Source organism: Dasypus novemcinctus, chromosome 1 (assembly GCF_030445035.2).
Source record: "Dasypus novemcinctus isolate mDasNov1 chromosome 1, mDasNov1.1.hap2, whole genome shotgun sequence".
Classification (NCBI taxonomy): Eukaryota; Metazoa; Chordata; class Mammalia; order Cingulata; family Dasypodidae; genus Dasypus; species Dasypus novemcinctus.
In genome coordinates, this window is record NC_080673.1 from 54713808 (window position 1) to 54738879 (window position 25072).

At 39.4% G+C, this 25072-nt stretch overlaps 1 protein-coding gene, 1 long non-coding RNA gene and 1 other non-coding gene across 3 annotated transcripts; all 3 read left to right on the forward strand.

Moving 5' to 3' along the window:
• The first annotated feature begins 468 nt into the window (after positions 1-468).
• LOC111758782 (small nucleolar RNA SNORA36 family) lies at positions 469-597 on the forward strand. The gene has a single exon (XR_002792939.1). It is a non-coding gene; the product is annotated as a small nucleolar RNA SNORA36 family (small nucleolar RNA).
• A 4046-nt stretch (positions 598-4643) lies between these two features.
• LOC139438872 (uncharacterized) lies at positions 4644-6864 on the forward strand. Its single transcript, XR_011648613.1, has 2 exons — positions 4644-4811; positions 4912-6864. It is a non-coding gene; the product is annotated as an uncharacterized lncRNA (long non-coding RNA).
• Positions 6865-8614: 1750 nt separating this feature from the next.
• Positions 8615-24231, forward strand: MGARP (mitochondria localized glutamic acid rich protein). The gene is made up of 4 exons (XM_004471956.4): positions 8615-9114; positions 13114-13217; positions 21982-22075; positions 23412-24231. Exons 1-4 carry the CDS (start codon positions 9033-9035, stop codon positions 23852-23854), a joined length of 723 nt encoding a protein of 240 aa, XP_004472013.2. The 5' UTR covers positions 8615-9032; the 3' UTR covers positions 23855-24231.
• The last annotated feature ends 841 nt before the right edge of the window (positions 24232-25072 follow it).

Below are 25072 nucleotides of genomic sequence, written 5' to 3' on the forward strand. Positions count from 1 at the left end.
CTGCTGTGTCTGTGGCATGCTCTCTCTCTCTTCCTGTGTATCTTCTGTGTCTTCCTGAGTGAGTATGCATTTGTATCAGCCCACCAAGGTGGCAGGGACTTAACCCGAGTTGCAACGTACTGAAGTGGTAGAATCAAAGCTGTAATCTTAGTATAATTTAATCAAAGACATCTTAGCAGAATCTAATACAATCAAATAGTCTCATGCCCGGAGGAACAGACCAGTTTACAAACATAATCCTTACCTTTTTGGGAGTTCTTAAATAATCTAAAACTGTCACAGAGTGCTAGCTGTTAGAGCTGGAAAGGACCTTGGAGTCATATCAACCAATCTCATAATTTTACAAATGCAAAAACCAGAGATGAAGAGTGATTTGTCTAGAGCGGCTTAAAAAATAGTACTAAAAGCAGTACATGATCCTAGACAGGCTCTAACTAGGGAAGAGAAAAAGCTCAAAAGGATATTATTTTCCAGAGTGTTGAATTCAGTTCAGGTCAGCTTCCCTGTTCTATTAAACTTTAGGAAATTTAAATGGGCTAGAATAGGTGATTGGATAGAAAAGTACTGTTATATTCACTTATGTCCCAGCCTATAAAATGAAAAAAGAAATTAGTCTTTCTTTATCTTCCCCTACCCCTACCGCTTTGTAATACTAATTTTTAAGCATAGCGAAACCAATTCATTTTGGGGGTTCTAGCTTTCCTTTCTCCATAAAGAAACAGCATTTTATCATATGGTGACATTACCACATCGGTAAATAGGAGAAAGTTCTTCTCAAGTATGAGGAAACATGGTGACCGTGTCATGGGGTTAACATCTTTCTCCTCCAGGGGAAGAGAAATCTTCCCTTGCTGGTCTTATAAACCCTCGAAGTAACTAGACCATGTATCAGTATACACCCCACCCACCTTGTTCTCTCAGGAGTAATTAGGCCTGTGCTCAGTTTTACTTGTTGGACTCTTTGGAAATCTGTGGCAAGTGAGAAGTCATGGGTATGTCCTAGAGTATTTTCATCTACTCAAAGTAGAGACTTGAAAGATTGGTTTGAGTTCTTACTATTCCACACATGAGCCAGTGGGAAGTGGAAAGATTGGTCTGCTTACTCCTTGTTTTTTTTCCTTGCTGGCCCCAAAGGTATGGGAAATGTAAATGAAATAACTATGATTTCTCTCTTCTCTGGTCTGTAAAGTAACCTATTTGTTGATAAATACAGAAAAGAATGAGCATCACCTAAAAACTTGGACAAAAGAAGCATATTATGGGGAAAGACTATATTGGCTCCTTTCTTTGTGTTTCTTTTTCATGTGTTTTTATTTATTTTTAATATTTTATTTATTTATTCCCTCCCCCCCTTGCAGCTTGTTTTTTGCTCTCTGTTCTCTGTGTCCATTCACTGCATTTTTTCTGTGTCTGCTTGTCTCCCTTTGTTGTGTCATCTTGCTGCATCAGCTCTCTGCGGCGCACAGGCCATCAGCTCTCCGCGGCACACGGGCCAGCTTGCCTTCACAAGGAGACCCTGAAATGCAAACCCAGGGCCTCCCATATGGTAGATGGGAGCCCAACTGTTTGAGCCACAGCTGCTTCCCATCTTTTCCATGTGTTTTAAAACATCTTTTTGGGGGAAAAAAAAGTAAAACATAACAAGGACATTATTGGGACATAGGAAAACACTAGAATATAGATGGTAAACATATCAGTATTAAATTTATTGAATTTGGTAATTGCACAAAAGGTAATACATAAGTAAATAGCCTTGTTGTTAGAAAATGTACATGGCAGTATTAAATTTTCAAGGCACGTGGTGTATACAGGCTACACTCGTGTTCAGAAAATGGATTGAAAGATGGACAGGCAGTTGGGTTGATAGATTGATGGATGGATAGGTAGACTGAAAAGCAAATGTGGCAAAACCTTAAAATTGGTGAATCTGGGTATTTGGAGGGTCCATAAGGGTATATTCTCTGTATAAAATATTTCAAAGTAAAAAGTTTCATTTTTTAAAAAGTGATTTTCCTAACACCAATATGGTAGGCATAATGATTTTTCTCTCTCTCTCTCTCACACACACACCCCAAAGATGTCCACATCCTACCCTCCAGAGGCTATTACTATGTTAGGTTACATGGCAAAAGAAAATTAAGGTTGCTAATCAGACAGCATTGAGATGGGAAGATTATACTGGATTATCTTGTTGGGCCCAGTGTAATCTCAAGGGTCCTTAAAGTGGAAGTGGGAGGCACAAGAGTGTACAGAGTGATGTTATATGAGAAAGATTCAACCAGCCATTGCTAGCTTTGAAGTTGGAAAGAGGCCAAGAGCCAAGGATGAGGGCAGTCTCTAGAAACTGGAAAAGATAAGAAAACAAATTGTCCCCAAAGAGGCTCCACATAGAAATGCGGCCTTACTGGCATCTTGATTTTAGCACACTTCACCTACAGAACCGTTAAGATGAAGAATTTGCACTGTTTAAGCCATAAAGTTTGAGGTCACTTGTTACAGCAGCAATAGAAAACTAATACTGTCACATAATAGTATTGAACAAGAAGTCAGGTATCAACTCAGTTCAAGGTGCTTTCCACTAAACACTTAAAATTCACATCTCTAAGGCTAACGAAGTTTTATAACTCTTGAAATTCTGGAATCTGATAGCCTTAATTACAAACAAAATATACCTTTTCTTTTGGCTTTTATAAGGGGTATTTATTTGGGGTAAAAGCTCACAATTCCAAGGCTGTGAAAAGTCCAACTCAAGTTACCATAAAAGGTGCTTCCTCACCCAAATCAGCCACTATTGATCCTGGTGTTGCCATGTGGTGAAGCAAGATGGCTGCTAATCTCTGTGGAGGTCTCTGCCTTCCCTTCCAGAACCTACCGTCTCTTGGAGCTCAGCTGTGAGCAACCAGGCATAGGACTTGTCATTTTCTGGGCCTCCTATATCAGTCTCCACTGTACCACTCTCTTCCCAAGTTCAGCTCTTCCCAAGTTCAGCTGTAAGCTATCAGGCATATAGCAGGGCTGATCTCCTCTTGAACTGCTCCTTGGTCCAGCCTCTTGGGGGCTTTGTGCTTCAGCAATCCTCTCTCTCACATTGCAGAATCAAATATGCCAGCACCCCAAAAATATACCTTTAATAAACATTTTCTCAGAACAGTAAATACTGTATGTCAGGCCTTGTGCTCAGCCTTGGGAATATAACTGTCGTGTGAATTTGCATCTTATTTGTGCCATGGATAACTCCATGGGGAGCCATTTATGAAGATCAGGGCTGTCCAAAAGAACTTTCTGCAATGAAAAAATGTTCTGTCTGTGGTATTTTGGTAATCATTAGGCCCATATGGCTACTGAATATTTGAAATGTGGTTAATATGACTGAATTTTTAATATTATTTAATTTTAATTAATTTCAGTTTATTTCCTAATTTCTTAGACAGCTCAGATGTAGACTGTTATATGAATAGTACCCCTTAGAGTTGTGTAACATAGTGACTGGTAAAAATGCTTCTTAATTAAATAATACAATCCTAACTCACACTAGTTTAACTAAAAAAGAGAAGTTCTTTTATGGAAACTGAGTCACAGAGTACAAGAACAGGCATGCACCTGGGCTCAGGAATAATTGGGATTTTTTAAGTTGCCATGGGAAAAAGGCTGCATGAAGTTTCTAGTATAAAAAGTTTTAAGAAATCTCATGTTTATTTTACTAGAGAAAAGAAAGTAAATAGATGGGGAGGGTATGAATGACCCTCAAGAATAACATTTAGATCTCCCTTGATTACCGTTCCCCCTTCATATTATAGGCCATCAAAAGAGTACTTACCAGGACTTTTTCTTAATTTGAGTTCATAAGAAAAACAAAGCAATAGTTTTGCTTTCCGTGAAGTCTAGGAAATCATGCAGTCTTTGAGAATTGCTTTTAATTATATAACACTTAAACCTTGAATAAGTATAATTATTATTGCCATAGAGGACATTATGGTCCATTTTGAACACTAATGACATTTTTGTCAACTGTCACATTTACGTGGAGGTTATCTGAAGTAGGCCAAGTTATCGCTAACCATAGTGTCTTACTTTCCTAAGCAGACCAAGAAAAATGTCAAGGATATGCTCAAGGGCAGCATTATAAACAGTGTGACTAATGGCTAGGAAACTATTGCCCAACTGTCTTCTGTAGCAAAAGAGCTAATGTTAAAATGCTTTCTGGTTCAAAAGAAATAGTTTGCCACAGAACAAACTTGACAACCCATGAATATGTCCTCTCTTAAGAAATGTTTCACCACAATGTGAAAAGATTTTGCCGTAAATATGGAGAGCCATATATCCTTTGGGAGCAGTAGAGTAAGTGGAAAATCTTGTATGATATGAGAGAGATGAGCATTTAACTAAGATCAGAAAGGATCTGGAAAAGTGGGCATTATTTATTTCACAGTTCTATTTTATGTTTAGATCTTTAAACTTTTTTCAGGTGCTAATATTAAAAACAAAACACCTCTCTCTCGGTATTGTGAGCAACTTCAAACTTTCCTTGCCCCCTACTATATATTTTTGTCCATAACATGCAAGGTGTATCTCCACGCTTGGTGAATCTTTAACATATGGCTCTCTCTTAAAATAATTGATATTTGATAAACTTTTTCTTTTAGGCAGTATTGCTTTTGGCAACCAACTATATTTGAGCACTCAACATTTTCTACTTTAGCCAAATATGATACCTGTACTTTGGAAAGAAAAATACAGTAAAATTGGAACTTCATTATATAGGATTCTCTAAGACATGCCTGTAGGTGGAGGATAAAAAATAAAGAGAAAAGGTGAGTTTGGGAAGTAGATTGCTTAAAATGAAACTAGAGAAAGAAAACTTAAGATACTATCAGTTTAATCACGATGTCTTTGCCCATTTCGCTTGTTCAGCAAGTGCCAAAAGAGTGTGGACCAAGTGTTTTGCTTGAGGAATGGGAGATATTGTTTCCACACGTTGCATTTCTCACCTGGGACAGCCATAGCCAATCTAGAGTACATGATTGACTCCCCACTGGCCCTTGCCTTCCGATCTGTCATGGTGGAATACAATGAAGACCTTCAGGTACACCCCCCCCCCCCCCCCCCCCCCCCCCCCGGAAAGGAAGTGAAAGGAGCATTGAGCTTCACCTTAGGCAGGAAGTCAGAATCTGGTACTTCCTTCTCCAACTAGCTGATCATGTTTCATACCTAATATGCTAAATTTAGAGTTCATATCAACCCTATAAATAAAAGAAATATCCACATTTTACAGGCTAAGAACTGTAAGACAAGTGTCTTACTCCCAAACTCATCTTTTTTTTTTAAAGATTTACTTTTTATTTATCTCTCTCCCCTTTTCCCCCCAACCCCTCCGTTGTCTGCTCTCTGTGTCCATTTACTGCATGTGTTCTTCTTTGTCCGCTTCTGTTGTTGTCAGTGGCATGGGAACCTGTTTCTTTTTGTTGCGTCATCTTATGTGTCAGCTCTCCATATGTGCAGCACCATTCCTGGGCAGGCTGAACTTTCTTTCACGCTGGGCGGCTCTCCTTACAGGGTGCACTCCTTGCGCGTGGTGCTCCCCTACGCGGGGGACACCCCTGCGTGGCAGGGCACTCCTTGCGTGCATCAGCACTGCGCATGGGCCAGCTCCACATGTGTCAAGGAGGCCCGGGGTTTGAACTGCAGACCTCTCATGTGGTAGATGGCTGCCCTAACCACTGGGCCAAGTCCACTTCCCCAAACTCACCTTAACCTCAGTATTATACTACCTTGACACTTTTCCATGTGTAATACAGTGATATTCATACCGACACACATATGCACACACAACTTCTTGTTAAGATTATTTAAAAAATTAAGTACATAGATGGTGACAACACTTAGAGAAAAGTTTTTAAGGCCTGTATACAGGTGCGATATTTTTGCATTGTTAAACCAGGTTGTCTTTGTCAAAGCCCTTAGATTCCATCTATAATAGATACCTAGTCAGAAACATCTTTGGGATCATTAACTCCATTAGGTGGGCTTGACTGAGAAAAGGTGTTGGTTCCATGTGTCTTTAACCTGAAACAATAACCTCTGGGAGTGCTAGCAGAAATCATGTCTTGTTCATGGAAGAATGCCCTGGAACAGTGCCTAGCACATAAGATGCTCTATAAATATTTGTGAAATAAATAATAACGAGTCCCCAACACCTAGCACTGTTCCTTAGCATATTGTAGACTTATAATAACAAATACTTATAGAGAGTTTATCTGAAATTGGGTGACTGTTATGGAAACAGGAGTTAAGTCAGAAGACCTCAGACTGTACCAGACCCTGAGTCTACAAGTAAATTCTGAAGGGGAGCATAGACCAGTATCCTGAGGGAATCATTTACCACTGTTTAGTGAACCTGGTTGGGGACAGAATCATTTTAAGAGAAGCCTTGGGATTTCATGCTTTATAACATATTTTTAAAAAACCAACATCATGCATGAATTCATTTAAAAGCATTTGCTGCAAAGTTGGAAACAACCCATGTGTCCATCAACTGATAAATTATGGAGTATACACATGATGCAAAGTTATACAGTGGTAAGAAGAAGTCATGAAGCATGACAACATGGATGAACCTATGTTGAGTGAAGCAAGCCAGATACGAAAGGACAAATACTGTATGACTACCCTAATCTGAGCTAAATATATTATGTGAAATATGAATATGGGTAGAGTTACATATATAAGACCGTTTTTCTTTGAAGGTGAACAAATGTAAGCTAATAGTACAAAATGTAAATATCAGACAAAAAAAAAACCCACATCATACTAAGTGAAAGAGATCAAACAGAATACTACATATTGTATGATTCCATTTATATAAAATGTAAATATAAATCAATTTATAAAGATGAAAGGAGATTAGTGGTTATGTAGGTCTGAAGAAGGAATGCTAAAGGGTGTGGAGTCTTTCTTTTTGAAGTAACAAAATGTACAATATTGTGACCATACTAAAAGCCATTGATTATGTACTTTAGATAGAATAGCCAAAAACAGCAGCTGTTTACAGTGGGGGAAGCATAGAGAGATTGCAAGATGAGAAATTTTCTTGTTTGTCTATCTGTTTTTTGATTATTAGTAGTATGGAAATAATGAAAATGCTCTAATAATGACTGAAGTGATGAATATACAACTATGTGATTATGGCAGTTACCAATGATTGTGCACTTTGGATGAATTGTATGTTTATTAATATATATCAATAAAATTGATTTGTTTTAAAAAAAAAAAGATTTTGCTGCCCTTGACATTTTTCTCTCCTTGGCAGCCAGGTCAAGATTCAGTTCTAAGTCCACAAGGAAAGATGAGTCTCAGTGGTGTACATTTGATTTTGATTTGTCAATCTGTCCTAACTGCTAGTAGTTCACTAAACATTCTACAATACCAGTTAAATGGTTAACAGCCAAATATCCAGAGAATGTATACTTGCTGCGGGTTTAATGTAGCAAATGTACTAATCTGGATGTTGCTGTTTTCAGGAGGACTTTCGCTTCTTGGTAAAGGATCAGGGTCTAGCCCACTCCTTGTGCTGCTTGGGAGTCTAAATTTGATCCGTCATTAACTATGTCTTACTGCATTGCTCTTTTTTTTCTTCTTTATTTTCTTTTAAATGTTACATTAAAAAAATATGAGGTCCCCATATACCCCCCACCCCACCCACGCCACCCCTCGGACATCAACAAACTCTTCCATCATTGTGGCACATCCACTGCACCCGGCGTATACGTTCTGGAGCACCGCTGCAGCACATGCACAGTGGTCCACGTTGTAGTCCAACTCCCCCAGTCCACCCAGTGGGCCACAAAACCACTAGGGATAGCTACTCTTTCTGAGTATGGAAAACCAGTTCTGGCCGTTGGCTTGTTATCTTCATGTGAGAGAAGTTTCTTTGTTAAATGTTACTTGAATTTATTAGAATTGGGTTCAATACTAGAACCTCTGAGCAGTATTTATTCACAGCAAATGAGCAAAAGTGCCTATTAACATGTGGCGGGACAGTGAAAAAAATTGAACTGGGCTATATTATATTCCCTTTTATTTATTCATGATCATAGGAGTCTAACACCCATTCCACATCACCATGTGTTGTCATCTGCTAAGGGAATAATTGTCACCTCCCTTATAAGGTTGAAGTGAGGATTAAAGGACATATGTGAAAGTGCTTTATAAACTGTGACGTGTGAAACACACATAAGGGATTTATCATAGTGGGAAACGATCCCTCACAAAGACATCGTTTAGAAAATGTTACAAGCTTATATGACTGGTTTCCGTATTCAAACCATTATAGATCCTTGTAGCCACTATGACGCAAGAAAATGAAACCTGAAGGAAGAAACATAATTTAGCGTTTTCAGTTGATACGGAAATACTAATTTCATGCCCCATAAAGGAACACACAGATTCGTTGGCGTTTATATTCAAAGTCATTGTAACAAGGAATTGTCCAGATTCAGCCATTGCCTGGGGATTTTCCTGTGCGTCTGAACATTACTCACTGCACTAATGGAAGACTGAGGCTACCTTCCTCAGACTACATCCCTAGAAAACTTTCCGTTATTCTTTCCTTCTCTAGGAAAGCGAACAGAGTGCGTGAGATAAAGTGGGTTCAGACTGCATCATGCGTAGAAATCATATCCAAGACTTAACCCCGGCGCGAATGCCGAAACATTTACGGTCTGCCCGAAACATATGTCTGCTCAGAGAGGCTTCACTCAGTGGATCAGAAAGCATCGGGCTGCTGGTGGCTGCTTCTCAGTTCCCGACCCCTTTTTGATACGCTGCCATCAACTTCCTGGACCCCGGGGCAGCAAGAAAGCCTGGAGAGAAGGTTGGGGAAGAATAGCGCAGATGACCACCTCCCACCCACCCGCCCAGGCGGGGCTGGGCAGGGGTACACGCCCCTCCCAGGGGCGGGGCGCCCCAGGGCTCGCCGCTCCCGGGCAGCCTGCGTCTAGCACACCCCGGCCTGTGCACTGCGTTTCGCCGGCGCGATGTATCTCCGCAGGGCTGTCTCCAAGACCCTGGCGCTGCCTTTGAGGGCGCCCGCCAGCCCCGCGCCGCTCAGGAAAGACGGTGAGTGCCACGCGCGGACCCGGGCACCACTCCCGCGGTCCAGGCAGGAGAGGACATGCGCCTCGGAAGTGGGATCCGTGGGTGCACCTGTACTAGGCGGCCTTGGGGTCGGTCAGAGCCCACCCCGAGCAGCGGAAGCAGCCTGGGATTGGGGGGACGGGGGGGCGGGACAGATGGAATGAAGGTGGGGGGAGTAGTCCGCACCCCTCCACCCCCGGAGGCTCGCGGGGAAGACGCTCCGAAGCGCTCGGAGTCTTTGCAAGTAAGGAACTATTCCAGCGCGGCTTTCGAAACCAGACTAGACCCCCTGGGTTCGCATCTTGTCTCACGCAAACTGTTTAATCTAGTTCCTCATCGCTACATTGGGAATAATAGTAGTTGCCGCCTCCTGGACTGGTTGTGAGTTTTAATGTTGGTATGTAATAAAAAGCGCTTAGAAAAGTGCCTGGCTAGCATACGTGAAGCTTACCACTTTTATTATTATTTTAAGGTGGAATATTATTATTATTCGTTCTCCAACTTTTCCAAACTCATGAGCAATCAGGGAAGATGGGCGCGAGCCAGGCAGGGCGCGCGAAGGGAGTGCCTGGGCCAGTAGCAGTTGGACAAATGTTCCCTGAGTAAATAAATGCGAGACTTGGTGGGGAGTCTGCAGCCTGAACCCCGCGAGCTGCTGGTCCCTGGGCTCCCCGCGGTGAGGAAGGGGCCTTCGGGGCACTTTCCTTTGGGACTGCAGGCAGGTGTGGAGCTGCCTCTGTGGACCAATCCGTAGATTTGGGGATGCGTATTCTGAAGTTTCCTAAAAGTGAAGTTGCAGAGCGAGCTGGAATTTATTAAATAAAACTTAATATACACTAAAGCGCCTGACATAGTGCCTGGAACGTAGTAGGTGCCTAAAAACTGTGAGCGAGAGAGATTGTTCTCCACCCCAGCAGCTGCGGCCCTGGGTGGCATACAGGTCTGCCCTAGCCGCTCCTTCCCAGCCCTCACCCGTCACCCCTCTCTTTTCTGTCCCCCTCTGCTGATTGCGGCGGGAGTCGGGGGCTGGGGGAGGCATTTAGACGATCCAGCTGCCAAGTTTTCAGTCTCCCTTCACGCCGTCGGTTTCTACCTGAGGCTTCCGAAGTAGCGTTTAACTCGTAGTGTGAATTCGAGCCTGAGAGATTCCTGCAGAAATTTCCTGTGCTAAATTTTTTTACACTTTGATTAGGCCTTGCATGGTGGTGGTGGGAGGGAAGGGAGGTCGATCCAGCCAGCTTTCAGTTTTCTCTCGAAATTCTCGTGGAAAAGAAGTTGCGCTGTAACTAACATCAAAAAAGTGTTTTCGTTTTTCTAGATTATTATTGTACAGAGTGAGAAAGAGCAATCTTTTTACAGGTGAAATAGGAAAAAGATGGGGAAGTCATTAATTTTAAGCTTTGCAAGGTAACGGGGCTGATGGGATGGGGTTGGGGCTGGGAGAAAGACCAGCCGAACCAAAGCCTTCTGTGCTGTACCTGCCGGCAACCCCACACGCAAACTTAGAGTACCCTCTTTGTTACTGCACTTTTCAAATAATTTCCTCCCTAACTTGGGACAAAAGAAAAGTAGTTCAAAATTCTGGATGTGTAGTTAGCAATACTGCTTGACTTTCTCTAATTTTCATCTAATTGCTGTTTTCGTAATTCTGATTTATGTGTTTTAAAACCTATTATTGACCCTGCACTTATATTTGTCTTCATTTGTGGACATTTATTAACCTTTTATCCATACTTCTTACTTTGATGAAAAATAAAGCTGTTTCATTTATCTATGGGTAAATTTTTAAGTGTCTCATCAAATTTTGCTCTCCTGTTTTTGTTTTTTTAAAATGTAACATAATGAATAAATAATTTAGGTCTGTAATAGATCCTTGGAAAAATAGAAGGGCAAAATAGAAAAGAGAAGTCACCTTAATCCTAATAGAGAAGACCACTATTTACATATTAGTATATAGTATTAAGACATGTGCCTCCTTTATGCATTTTTTAATGCACAAATCCTTTTATTTGTATTGCTTCCACAAATCTGGAATAGTCCTGTGCAGATAACTTTGCTATGGCTTTTCACTTGATATATTGTAAATATTTCCTCATATAAGTAAATATTCTTCTGCAAAAATTAGGGTTTATTTGTTTCACATTATATGAATGTGCTAAAATGTGTCTAATAAATTAATCCTTTTTCAGTGTTTCTTTCTCATTCCCCTGCTATTGTTAAAAAAAAAAAACCTTGGCATACATTATCCTTGAATTTAAGTGTCTACTTAAATCCCTGAAAATTTTCTTTATTTCTCCTATTTAAATATCTTTTTGTTATTTTTGTCTGGTTGAGAAATATAAAAACTGTATATTCTCTATTTGATAAGAGATGTATTTTTTTAAGCCAACAAAATCCCACCACAAAGCAAAGGTACTATCACTTAGAGTATCCTTGAGCACTTTTATAGAGAAATAAATATTTTTCCCAACAGCCATTTAAATCCAAACTAAGGACATAAACAGGAGAGTCGATGTGGCTCAGTGCTTGAGTGCAGGCTTCTGACATACTAGGTTCCAGGTTCACCCCCCAGCCCCAGTACCTCAAAACATACGTAAAATTTTGTTACTGACAAAGTTTGTAATAAGTACAAATATCTGAGATTTGCCCTCTGCAAATCACAGTTTCTCACTTGTCTCCATACCATTACTCTGTCAGGCCAAACAAATTACTTTGCACTTTCTTGGTCATGCAGCTTTCGTGCTTTTTTTGCCCACGCTTTGCCTTCTTCCTCCAGTGCCATTTCCCTTTCTTATTTATCTGACAAACTCCTACTTTCCTTCAAAACTCAAGTAAACGTCTATTCAATTGTGACATCTACACCTATCACCTATTAATAGTTGAAGTTTTTCACCATGTTTTCATGCATATTATTGTACCTTCTACTTAATTCTGGCATTTGTTATACTATCATGTGATTATATGCCTGTCACTATTTCTTTGTATGTCTGTTTCCTTCTAGACTATGAGTTACTTGAGGCAAGGAACCTTGTCTCTCTCGTTCACAGTTGTATCCTCAATGCCTCTGACAACGCTGAACACATAGTAGGTGGTCAGCTATAGTTGTTGAACAAATAAATATATGTCTTTATTTTTAAAATAAAGAATTTCAGCCCTGTCAACTTTAAGCTCTTTCAGCTTTAAGCACCTTTTATAAAAATTTTAATTCTGGGGCATTGTGGTATGCACAGATATTAGCATTACAGTATAAATATATTTAAATATAATAATATAGCACTTTTATATTCTCTATTAGTTTGTATAGCATTGTACTTCTTTTTCAGATTCAACCCTGTTTCAGCACTTGCCTTGAAATAATTTTATAGCTGCCCATCTTTGTTTTATGTTAGAAAAATTGAGATTTCTTCCTATCTTTACATTTGTATTATAGATTCATAGAAATGTGTTAGATTTCAACATACATGCTTTATTTAACATATACACACAAATTTTATTAAATTTTAAGTAAAGTTATATTTAATTCACTTTAGAAAAACTAATCATTTCCATTGAATCCTATAATGTTACATAGAGTAAATGGATTTCACTGTTTTGTTTTGAAATATATTTTTTATTTATTTTTAAAAGATACTTAGATTCCATAAGATTTTATATAAAAAATATAACAGTGGATTTCACTGTTAATATGAATATCATCTGACTGTTAAGATCATTTAATGGTTTTGTCATTTCTCTTTATTCTCATCTGTACCCCTTCCAAGAAAAGCATAATGCTACATATCAAGATAACAGGTTACATAAGTATCAACAGATTAGATTAGTAGAATGTCAAGTGGAATTATTGCTGTATACTCCCTTAAGCTAAAATAACTGGATGTTAATAGATTTTAAGATCACTGAGGAAGTTTTTTTTAAGAGGCAATTACTTAAAATAGTTTTACTTCAGTGATAGAGCTAACTGTGTTTAAACTTCTTTTCTAGTATCTCTTCGCTGGATGTCATCTAACAAATTCCATGGGTCATCTGGATCAAATATGATATATTATCTGGTTGTAGGTGTCACTGTCAGTGCTGGTGGATATTATGTAAGTATTTAAATAACCATAATGTTGAGTAATTCAGATATTTTACAACTGTGGTAAAGCTCAAACCAGTGTCAAGGCCAGGACATGGGATTAATTAAACACACAACATAGCAATAGGTTTAAATGTTACTAAGCATACACAACAGAAAATACCTTACCATCAATTGAAATATAAGAATATATAAACTAAAATATATGATGCTTTAAAAAAAAATAAAATCAAAACAGTTCTTATACCACTAACCATGGAATGACTTTCCATAAAATAAAAATGTTATTATAAATGCTAGTAATAATAATTGATATTTATTGAGTGTTTATCATATTCCAGGTTCATGGCTCATATAATAATTACAATAATTCCATAAGATAGACATTATTATTAACATTTAATAAGTGACATTGAAAGATTAACTAGCTTTTTATTATTCAAAAATGTAATATTTATTCATATTTTTTTTAAATTTAGGAAGTATAGACATATATAAAATGAAAATTATGTTTTCCTCCTTGATCCCCTACTTCATTTCCCCAAGGTAATTACTGTTAAACTTGTAAGATCAACCCTCTACTATTAAAATCTTCTCTCTAGTCAGCATCTCTGCTAACATGTAAGTAATTTTTTAAAATTTCATTTCATTTTATTTTTTGAGTTTCAGAAACATTATTTTATTTCTAACACATGGTATACATATACATTCAGTGTATGCTTATTTTACACATCTACTCACAAATGACTTCCAAATTACGTCTGCTTCAATATTTAAGAATGTACTGAAAAGTTATCTCAGTTGAGAAACAGAAAATGCTTTTAGACAAACAACATTCTGAATATATGGGATTGGTCACAGCAGGATTTTCTTTAGTAAGAGTAGTTAAAGTTGTAAGACAAACCATGATCTAGGAGCTGAAATAATAGAACATTTATGAGTTAAGTAAGATACTGACTGAGTCATTTACAATTTTGTCATAAATGTTCTAAATTGAAAGCTAACCTTCATTATTAATAAGAGCAGAATAATTATAAATTTTTTGGAAACTATAAGAGTATGCATTCACTACACTTTTGTTCAACCCTACAGAAATATGCATAAAGGGATTTTCAATCATAACTACATTTGTAGTAAATAGTGGGATTGTGTAGTAGGGCCAAACCAAAATACATATTCTAATCTTCAGAATTTTGAGGGCCTCAAGAAGTGAGGAAATTTCAAACTGTCACTTATATTCTTGTCCGTCACTAATCTATCAGCTTTTACTCTATTCAGATTCCTTTGCTCCTACCATATTCCAGTGTTGAGTTCACTGACCAGGGCCACTCAAGGTGGATATAGGCCACTGGAAAAATGCAGATTAGGACTAGGCTATGTGATAATCTGGAAAGCTGGACCACTGAATTTCATCTGGATATCACTATGCCCCTAATAATGTTTACCAGTGCCAAACACAAGCAAATCCAGTCTGCTAAAGGAATTTAAACTGGAAAGCTGTTGAGGAGCTATCACTGAGAACCCTTTCTGACCTCATCTCTCAGCATAACAGGGGTAGAAATCGGAAAAGGTGATGATCCCTAAATTACCTTCCATCACTAAGAGTATGCAGTTTTAATCTTGAGTGTTGGAAGCTTTGATCTCAAAAATCTTAGGCTACTTTCAGGAGGAATTACAGAATGATGTGAGGCTCTCAAAAATCTATATTCTAATTGTCCCTCTCCCTTCTATGTCCTGTACTAAAACAAATTCTATATTAGATTAAAAAAAAAAATTCTCTCCACCTGCTTGTTGTTTTTCACTTGCTGTGTCTGTTCTTCTTCCTTGTTTCTTTAGGAGGCACCAGAAGCTGAACCTGGGACCTCTGATATGGGAGGGTGGTGCCTAATCACTTGGGCCAGTTGTGTCTTTCATTCTATTTTCCCTCCCCATGTCTCTTGTTGTGTCATCTAGTTGTGTCAGCTCACAGCGCCTGCCCATCATGTCAGCTTACTGTCTTCTTTAGGAGGCATCGGGAACCTCTGTTCCCTGCTTTTGTTGCATCTCTCATTATGTTTTTTCTTCTTGTGTCTCTTGTTGTGTCCATTTGCTGTGCCTGCCCATTGTACCCACTCACTGTCTTCTTGAAGAGGCACCAGGATACGTGCCAGCAACCTCCAATGTGGTAGGCAGAAACACCCAGTCACCTGAGCCACATCCACCTCCCTACATTAGATTTTGATGAACTGAGGACACTCACTAGCCAAGAGCAGGTTTTCATTTCCAAGTAAAGCTTCCCTTAGTAGGACCTCTTAGAATCTGAGAGAGGCCTGATTGATTTTTTTGAGGGTATGGGTGTGTGTGTATATATATATGTAATTTTTTTTTTCAGTTAGTTAGGCTAGTAGTTTATTGAGACAAGGGGAAAAGAGAAATGGGAGAAAATAACAGATTATGGATCCCAGGTGTACTTGTGGGCTGGTCCAGGCAGAGCGAGAAAGGGCAAAACAGGTAAAATGCTAATTTACAGACTATAAATCCCCATTACAGATTACACGTCTGTAGGCTACTTGCATGCTGGTCCAGACAGGGAGTGAAAGGGCATAACCGGGATGATTTAACTTCCGTGCTTGCTTCATGAATCATTAATTATTCTACCACTTTGCTAATGTTGGGGGAGGAATCCCAGTTGATTGCTGTTTTGATTGGTTACCCCACCCATCAATTGCCTGGGGGGCCCAATGACAAGGCCGCTTGATAATATTTGAGGCTTTTCCTTAATCCCAGATGAAATCTCATTCTGAATAGGGGTTCTTGCAGGGTTCTTCCAGCAGTCATCTTGTGAGGTCTCCATGGTCATGTGTTTCACAGCAATGTTTTCCTTCCAGGTGCCAGATTAGTCTTATTCCCCAAACTAGCCTGCTTTAACTCCCCTCTCAGAAGGTTTATACCCTAATTCTTAAGGGGATACTGAAGGACAATCGTCATTCTTCTGTAATTAACTTCCTGCTGGTTAGGGGCAGTAGATCCTACATGACAAGGTTTGAAACCCTCCTGCTACTCTATCACAGTTGAGGGAAGATGAATCTGGCACCGTGGCTGAAGCCAGGTGAAATCCCCATATGGCTAACAAGGTGTTGATTCTGGAAGAAATAAACTTAATTAGAATTTTGAGGATGTAGTTCCCACTAAAAGGATACTGGACCACAAGAGTAGAAAAGACCAGGTGTCTCTAAAGGCTGCATCTTTCCAAAGTTGGTGGGCTTTATTTTGCAGGTTTTGAATGCTGTTTAGGACTATTTCAGGATAATTTATGTAGAGATAGCATTCCTCTTTAAGGAACAGACATGTTCCTCCTTGTGCTGCTGTTAGCATGTTAAAGGCCCTGTGATTTTACAACACCACAGCAGCAAGATAGTCCATTTGTGGTCTTAGAGCATCTAAGGCTTAGCTAGTTTCTTCTGTTAGTTAGCTTTAGGGAGTGATTGTAATAGATAATGGAGTTTGGTATAAATTGCCAATCCCAGTTTTCCATGGTGGTGGTTATGCCTCAAACAGCTAAGAGGGGGATGAGAAGAGGCGTTGCCCTTTTAGTTATTGTATAGAGAAAGTACAGGAAATGAAAACAAGACAAGGTTTCTTAAAGGGTATGTGGCTTGCCCTCCCCCTAGCAATAGGCATTTGGGCTAGAGTTAGAGGGAATAGCTGGCTTTTACATAGACACTACTTAGCTTTGTCTCTTGAAGAGATATTTCAGGTCGTCCAATAGCTGGCACTCATATGTCCTGTTAGGTGCCTCTGGTGAGCTGGCACTTCCTTGGGCAGCTGACTTCACTCAGGATAAGTACACCCAGCTGGCAATCCTTTTAACTTTAACAGCTATGGGGGTGATTAAAACCACAGAGGAAGGTCCTTCCATTTAGGCTCTAACTGAGAGTTGAGGGGCCTGTTCTCCTGCTAGGTTTTGGTCAGGGCCTGGTCTTCAGGGTTAACTTTAGGTAAAGATAACTCATGGTTGGGGCTAGGAAGGATTTTGTCTCCAAGCTCCTGGATGACTTGCTGAGTTTTTCCCAGGTTGATTAAAATACTTTGTGAGTTCCTGGGTTTCCTGATCTAGTAGCAGGTCTTGGGCAAGGAAAGTTTGCCCATAACCCATCTCAAAGGGGCTAAATGGAAGTAGGTTTTTTGGAGCTAAATGCAGCCTCAGTAAGGCTATGGGTAGATTGGTGACCCGAGGTGATGTAGCTCCTGGCAAAGTTTAGGTAGAATTTTTTTTAATGGTTACTCTTTCTACTTACCCTGAGGATTGGGGTCTCCAGGACCCAGTCCCATGAAGATGATATTTAATTCCGAGGGCATCAATAGACCCTGGGTTATTTTGCTAATAAAGGCTGGCCCATTATCACTTTGGAGGGACTTAGGCAGTCCAAACCTGGAAACTATTTCCTTCAGGAGGGCTTTAGCCACCTCATTTGCTGTTTTTCATCTAGTGGGAAAAATACTTCCACCCATCCAGTAAAAGTATTTACCAGTACTAAGAGGTACTTATAGCCCTGGCAGGATGGCATATGGGTAAACTCCACCTGCCAGTCCTCCCCCAGGTATGATCCCCGAAGCTGAACAGGGGGATTTAAGGGGAGAGGATGGCTAAGTCTCCTGTTAGAGTCATTACTTGCACGTAGGGAGCAAGTCCTGGTAACTTCTTTGATTGCTTTTACCAGGCCCTGACCTTCAAAAACCCATTTAGCTAAGCTGGTTAGGACGTCCCTCCCTAGATTAGTGGCTTGGTAAAGTCCGCGAAGGACTTTCCTCTGTACTGCTTCTGGCCAGTAGACTTGAGTGTCCTTAACAAGCCACCCACCACTTTCCAGAGGGAACCCCTGGCTAGCTGCCCTGGTTTGTTCATCCTGCGTATACTTTGGAGCCTCAAAGCATTGGTACAGGTGCTGGAATAAGGGGTAGGAGGGAGACCTGGGTTTGTGCTACAGCTTTAGTGGCTGCATCTGCTCCGGCATATCTCCTTGCTAAAGCAGGGTCTGTCTTTTGATGCCCTGGACAATGCATAACTGCTATTTCTTGGGGTAACAGAACAGCTCCTACTTAGTCTAGGATTTCCTGCCTGTGCTTAATAGGTAGCCTACTGTTGGTAAGCAAACCTCGTTGTTGCCACACAGCAGAGGGAGCATGAAGGATGGAGAAGGCATACCTGGAGTCTGTAAATGTTAGCTCTCTTCCCAGCTTCTACCTTTGAATTTCAGGTAAGGGCAATCAGGTCTGCCTTCTGGGCTGAGATTCCAGGGGCATGGGCTTGGGCCTCTATAGTTTTAAATTGAGAGGCTACTGCATAACCTGTGCTCTTAATTCCTTCCCTAATAAAACGGCTTCCATCTGTGAACCACTCAAAGTCTGGGTTTGTTAGAAGCTCATCTTTTAAATCTGGCCTCCTTGAGTAGTTTTGATTGAGTTTCAAGGCAGGATTGGAGACAGGGTCCGTCAGGGTCTGATCTTGGGCCCTCTGCCAGTAGCAGGGTGGCTGGATTGAGGGTCTGACACACCCTTAGCTACACCTCAGAGGTCTCCAGTTATTGAGCCTGGTATATAATTAACTGTGAGCCATCAGTGGCCCCTGGCCTCAAGCATCATTCACCTGGTGTATGTAGGGTGAAGACTGTGAGAGGTTGCCTCCAAGTTATTTTGGTGGCTTGCTCAATTAAAAGGGCTGTTGCTCCTTCTGCTCTTAGGCAAGGTGGCCATCCCTGCACTGTGCAATCCAATGGTTTGGAGAAATAAGCAACTGGTCGAGAAATCTCACCCAGTTTCTGGACTTTCGCTCCTAGAGTCACTCTCTTCTCAGTTACATACAGAAAGAAAGACTTGTTATGGGTGTATTAAAAAAAAAAATGTCAGAATCGGTTTATAACAATTGTGGCATATTTTAAATGCTTGCACTTAATAAATGAAAATATCATTCAGAATTAACTTCCAGTGTCTAAATTTGAGACCCTCTCTTCTAATAGGCCTTGTATCTAATTAGTGCTTGTTTATGCTAGATTTGGAAAAGCTAGATTTTCTGGGCTAGTAATTCATGAGCATGAATTATTCTAATAATGTCATCTGTTCAATCCTACCGAAAGTTTTAGTTTGTTTGTTTGTTTTGAACAATAAGACAAATTCTTTAAGATGGTGCTGCTAGGGTGGTCATTTCTGGGATGTAAACTTCTGCACTGGTTCAGTTTTAGTGGACTGAGAACTGAGAACACTGATTCAGCATATTGGTCCTATAGCTGTCAGGAGCTTCCACCCTAGTAGGAGAATATTCTCTGCTTTTATACAAAAATGTTGATTGACATTCCTGCTGATCCTGTTTGCTCTGCAGGTTTCAAAGCCAGCTGATTCAGTCTGAGTTCACCAAACCCTGGGAAGTTTGTGAAAGGGTCACTTTGGTTTCACTCCCGCTCCCAAGGTTACAAATTTTCTACTTTCACAATCTAATTTTAAAACACTGTAAAATGAAGAAAAAGAAGGACTTGTAATTTGCTTAGCATGATTTTAAGATGAAGCTTTGTTTCTGATTATAAACATTTAGAAAATACCAAGTATGTATATATTTTATTTTATTTTATTTTATTTTTTAAAGATTTATTTATTTATTTAATTTCCCCCCCTCCCCTGGTTGTCTGTTCTTGGTGTCTATTTGCTGCGTCTTGTTTCTTTGTCCGCTTCTGTTGTCGTCAGCGGCACGGGAAGTGTGGGTGGCGCCATTCCTGGGCAGGCTGCTCTTTCTTTTCACGCTGGGCGGCTCTCCTTACGGGCGCACTCCTTGCGCGTGGGGCTCCCCCACGCGGGGGACACCCCTGCGTGGCAGGGCACTCCTTGCGCGCATCAGCACTGCGCATGGCCAGCTCCACACGGGTCAAGGAGGCCCGGGGTTTGAACCGCGGACCTCCCATATGGTAGACGGACGCCCTAACCACTGGGCCAAAGTCCGTTTCCCTATATTTTAAATCTATGAATACTGCTAGGAGATCAACCACTACATTTTTAACAAAGCTGAAATAATATACACAATATTATTAGAATAGTGAGATTTTCATTTTTAAAATATCATCATGTAATATGAATACAGGCCAAAGAAGACCACTTGAATTTGAAATAAAGGAAGGCTGCACGTTGTGCCTATGTTTAAGATAGCTTTATTCCCAATACTGTTTCCTCAGGTCAGGGATATTGATGCTCTTAATGACTAACACTAGTCTTACGTGAAGGATCTTCATTGGGATCAGTGAATATGTCATTTTGGAAGACTATTTTTAAGTTTTTACTTTGAGATAGCTGACATTCACATACAGTTATAAGAAATAGTGCAGGGAAGTGGATGTGGCTCAAGTGACAGAGTTTCCGCCTACCATATGGAAGGACCTGAGTTTGATTCCTGGATCCTCCTGGTGAAAAAGAAGAAGAGAAAGTGCCTGCTCATTGAGCCAGTGCCTGGACAAGTGCTTGTGTGGTGAGCCAGTGCCCGTGCAAGTGAGTCAAGCAGCAAGATGATGATGCATCAAAAGAGAGACAAGGGGAGAGTCAAGGTGAAGTGCAGCAGAAACCAGGAACTGAGGTGGCACAATTGACAGGGAATCTCTCTCCACATCAGAGGTCTCCAGGATCGAATCCTGGTGAATCTTAGAGGAGAGAAAATGAGAAGAGAAGACAACACAGACAGCAAAAACAGCAGGGTGGGAGGAGGGGAAGGGGGAAAAATAAATAAATCCTAAAAAAAAAAGAAGAGTTCATATACCGTTCATCTTTTTTACCCCCATGGCAACATCATGCATTTTAATAATGCAATATTACCACATTGATAAAATCCATCCCCCTTATTCAGATTTTACTGATTTTTACCTGCACTTATGTGTATGTATGTATTTAGTGCTATGCAATTTAATCACTTATAAATTTGTGTATTCACCACACAGTCAGTATACAGGACTGTTCCATCACCATCAGGATCCATCATGTTGCCCTTTTGTCATTGCACCCACTTTCCTCCTGCCTCTCATCTGTTCCTCCTAACCCTTGGCAACCACATATCTGTTCTCTATTTCTATAATTTTCTCATTTCAATAATGTTACAAAAATGAAATCCATAAGGTATGTAATCTTTTGAAATTGTCTTTTGCACTCAGCATAATTCCCTGGAAATTTATCCAGGTTGCTGCATGTATCAGTAATTCATTCCTTTTGTATGTGTGTCTTTTAAAACAAAACAAAACAAAAAAATATATATACACATATATTTTAATATATCATTCCTTTTTATTGCTGACTAGTATTCATAGTATGAATGTACCACAGTTTGCTAATCCATTTAACTGTCGTAAGGACATCTGGACTGCTTCCAGTTTCTGGCTACTATGAACATTCATATACAGGTTTTTGTGTGAACATAAATTGCCATTTCTCTGGGATAAATGCTGGAGGATATTTTTAAATGCCTGTCAGGGTATTTTGGCTCTAGCATTATTATTATTTTTTTTCTTTTTCTTCATCTGTTGTCTTGTATGCATGTTTTCAGTTAATTTTGACCCATAGGGGCATTTGTTTCTTTCTTTCCTAAGGATTCTATAATGGCAAAGGTTTCCAAAGAGTAGATGGTGTATATTGATTTCTCTTCTTTGCTACATAATGGTTATGGTTTGGACTTCCAATGATAATTACATGGAGAATTATATACGCCTTTGAACTTGACATGATGAATCTTAGAGCTCAAGAAATAAACCTAAGCACACGTTTGCTTTCAGACTTACAAGACAGTCATATCAGAGCGAGCCAAACACACAGAACAAATAACAAATTTGGAAGAAAAAAACAAAGCAGAGTTACATCCGGTTCAAGGTAAGGTGAATTTATTTCTTTTTTTTTTTTTTTTTGAGGTACTAAGTGTCTAGCAACGTCTTATTTGCTTTTGGCTTCTGTACTAACTTAATCCAGAGTGGCTCTGAGTAGGCATTCATGCAGAAAGGAAAAGTCCAACCAAAACCTAAAAAATATTGTTATGCATTTTGGATGAGTATATCTGATAAATGAAAACCCTTTACATTTATACTGCTGTTCAGCAGCTTTTACTTCTTTGTGTGGTAATATTACTTAGCCCTGACTCAAGCGCTCTGACTCAAGGTTCCATTCACACAGGCAGAATATTAGTATCTGTCTCTCTCAGGAGCTTGGAATAATAAACAGAGATTTCCTTTAATTTCTCTAGTTTTTATTTCAGTTTGGCTATGACTACTACCCTTGTGTCTTTGCTGAAAGTACATTTGACATTATTAGAATCTGCTGTGTATATTGAGTCCCCCAGTTGATCTGGTTGATTTTGATAAAATGGCAACCACAGGGATAGAACCTTAATATTTTCACTTCAGTGTATATTCCTTGACTTAAACTGTGTGCTTTAAACCACACTTCATTTAAACCACATTTAAACTTCATTTAAACCACACTTTCATTTCAGCTATAATGCTATCATTACCAATAACCATGATCACTAATTCAGGATAGAGATAATCAGTTGTTTATGGAACAGTTTTAACTTTTTATTCATGACAACAAGAGAATATCATCAATAAATATTTTGAATGTGATAATGAGAAGGCTGATTATAATAATAATAAAAGACAGCATTTGTATAGCCCTTTGTTTTATGCCCCTTTTTCAAACTGAGGTTTAGAGAGGATAAATGATTCTTCAGAGTCACACAGCCAGTAAGTTGACAACTCTTCCATACTATCTCATATGACAGCTTCGCTGTTTTCTTGTTCTTTGTATTTGAATAAGTAATATATGTAATGTTTCTTTAAAAAATCTTTAACAGGATTTTAACTATTTTAGGCTTTTCCAAGTTTTTAAACCTAACCATTTTAACAGGTTCAAAAAGTTTTACACTAAAGCAAATCTCCCGTTTCCCTTCCCCCAGAGCCAATCAATGAAACCAGTTTGAATTCTCCTGGAGAGTCTTTGAAAATGCAACTACCTCAGCATATAATTCATCCCTCTTTTAGTCTAATACAAATAATAATACTGTACTATACTCTTCCTTTTTTTTCATTTAATCTACCTTGAAGACCATTATGTAACAGTACATATAGATTTTTCTTTTTAAAAAATGACTGCACAGCATTCCATTGTGTTCCCATGCTCTTTAATACTTTTCTTAATGAACTAAATCTTAAAGGTGAAGGAGAAAACCCTGTGCAAGCTGAGAAAGCAAGTTCAGAAGCCCCAGAAGCATCTGTAGTGGAAGCTGAGGTGATAGAGGCTGAAGAAATTCCAGGTGCTACGGATGCCGTCATAAAAGAGGATTCAGCCTGTCCAGAAGGTGGAGGGGCTGCTCTGGTGGAGACAGCAAATCACATTGAAACTGGGCCAGAGGTTAAAGAAGTAGAGCCAGGCGAAACTACAAGACTTAACGCTGACAGCACCCCAGAGGCGACCAATGCAGCTGCAGATGAGGCTGTTGCCATCATTAATGATAAAGGTGCAATGGAGAATGAAAGCTCTGATGAATGTGCTGAACTAGAAGAAAAAAAGTCTCCAATTGAGTCAGAATCCTCTGCACGGGATGATTTACAGGAAGAAGCCAGTGCTGGTCCTCAGGCCACCTCAGCTCAAGGCTAATCTCATGCTGGTAGACATTTCAGCCCAAAATGCCTTAGTGTATCTGATACATGCTTCTGTATTTTTAGCAGTCTTAGTTTTAAAAGAGCATTCTTTTCTAGAAAACATTAATGTGCCTTGAAGACTTTAGATATCTACAGATAGACTTTTAGGATTGAGAGATTTGAGATTTTATGTGTTTTAAGAGTTTTCACTGAGATGAGAATAAGAAATTAAAGTAAAGAGCTTAAATCATTTCATATTTGGATTTAAATATTACATTATGAGAATTGAGCTATCTATACAGCCCATATTCATTTTTATTTTTCATTTATTGCATGTAGATCTTGATATTGTGTTTTGATTTGAACTTATTAAATAAAATTAGAAAATCTCTACTACTACTACTCTTACTCATTCATCTATATTATTATTCATCAAAATTAATGTATCTATATTATTTTTACAAATATATATTAGCATATAAAATATAAAATGGCATGAAATTAATTTTTTGTAATATTATTTTTAAAATAACATTTACTTTTTGTTGTAAAATATGCATAACATAAAAATCACTTTAGCCATTTTACATGGACAATTCTTTGACAATTGTACATTGGCAATACTGTGTAACTTTCACTACTATCTACTTCCAGAATATTGTCATTATCCCAAACCAGAATTCATAATCACTCATCAATAACTTCCTATGACTCTTTCCCCCTATTGTTGGAAACCACTATTTTGCTTTCTGTCTTTATGAATTTGCTTAGTCTAAGTATTTCATATAAGTGAAATCATACAATATTTGTCCTTTTGTGTCTGGCTTCTCTCACTCAACATGACTTCTTCAAGGTACATCCATGTTGTAGCATGCACCAGCACATCACTTCTTTTTATAGCTGAATAATACTCCATTTTATGGATATACCAGATTTGTCTGTCCATTCATCTTTTTTTTTTTTTAAGATTTATTTATTTATTTATCTACCCCCCCCCCCCCGCCCCGGTTGTCTGTTCTCTGTTTCTATTTGCTGCTTCTCTTTGTCCACTTCTGTTGTTGTCAGCGGCACAGGAATCTGTGTTCCTTTTTGTTGTGTCATCTTGCTGCGTTAACTCTCTGTGTGTGCGGCACCATTCTGGGGTAGGCTGTACTTCCTTTCGCGCTGGGCGGCTCTCCCTACGGGGTGCACTCCTTGCGCATGGGGCTCCCCTACGGCACTCCTTGCACGCATC

Excerpts from the sequence above, each read along its gene's own strand:
- MGARP (XM_004471956.4), top strand. The coding sequence starts at position 9,033 with ATGTATCTCCGCAGGGCTGTCTCCAAGACCCTGGCGCTGCCTTTGAGG. Across the intron at positions 13,218-21,981 it reads TCAGTGCTGGTGGATATTAT|ACTTACAAGACAGTCATATC; the intron begins GTAAGTATTTAA and ends GTTTGCTTTCAG. Across the intron at positions 22,076-23,411 it reads AGAGTTACATCCGGTTCAAG|GTGAAGGAGAAAACCCTGTG; the intron begins GTAAGGTGAATT and ends TAAATCTTAAAG.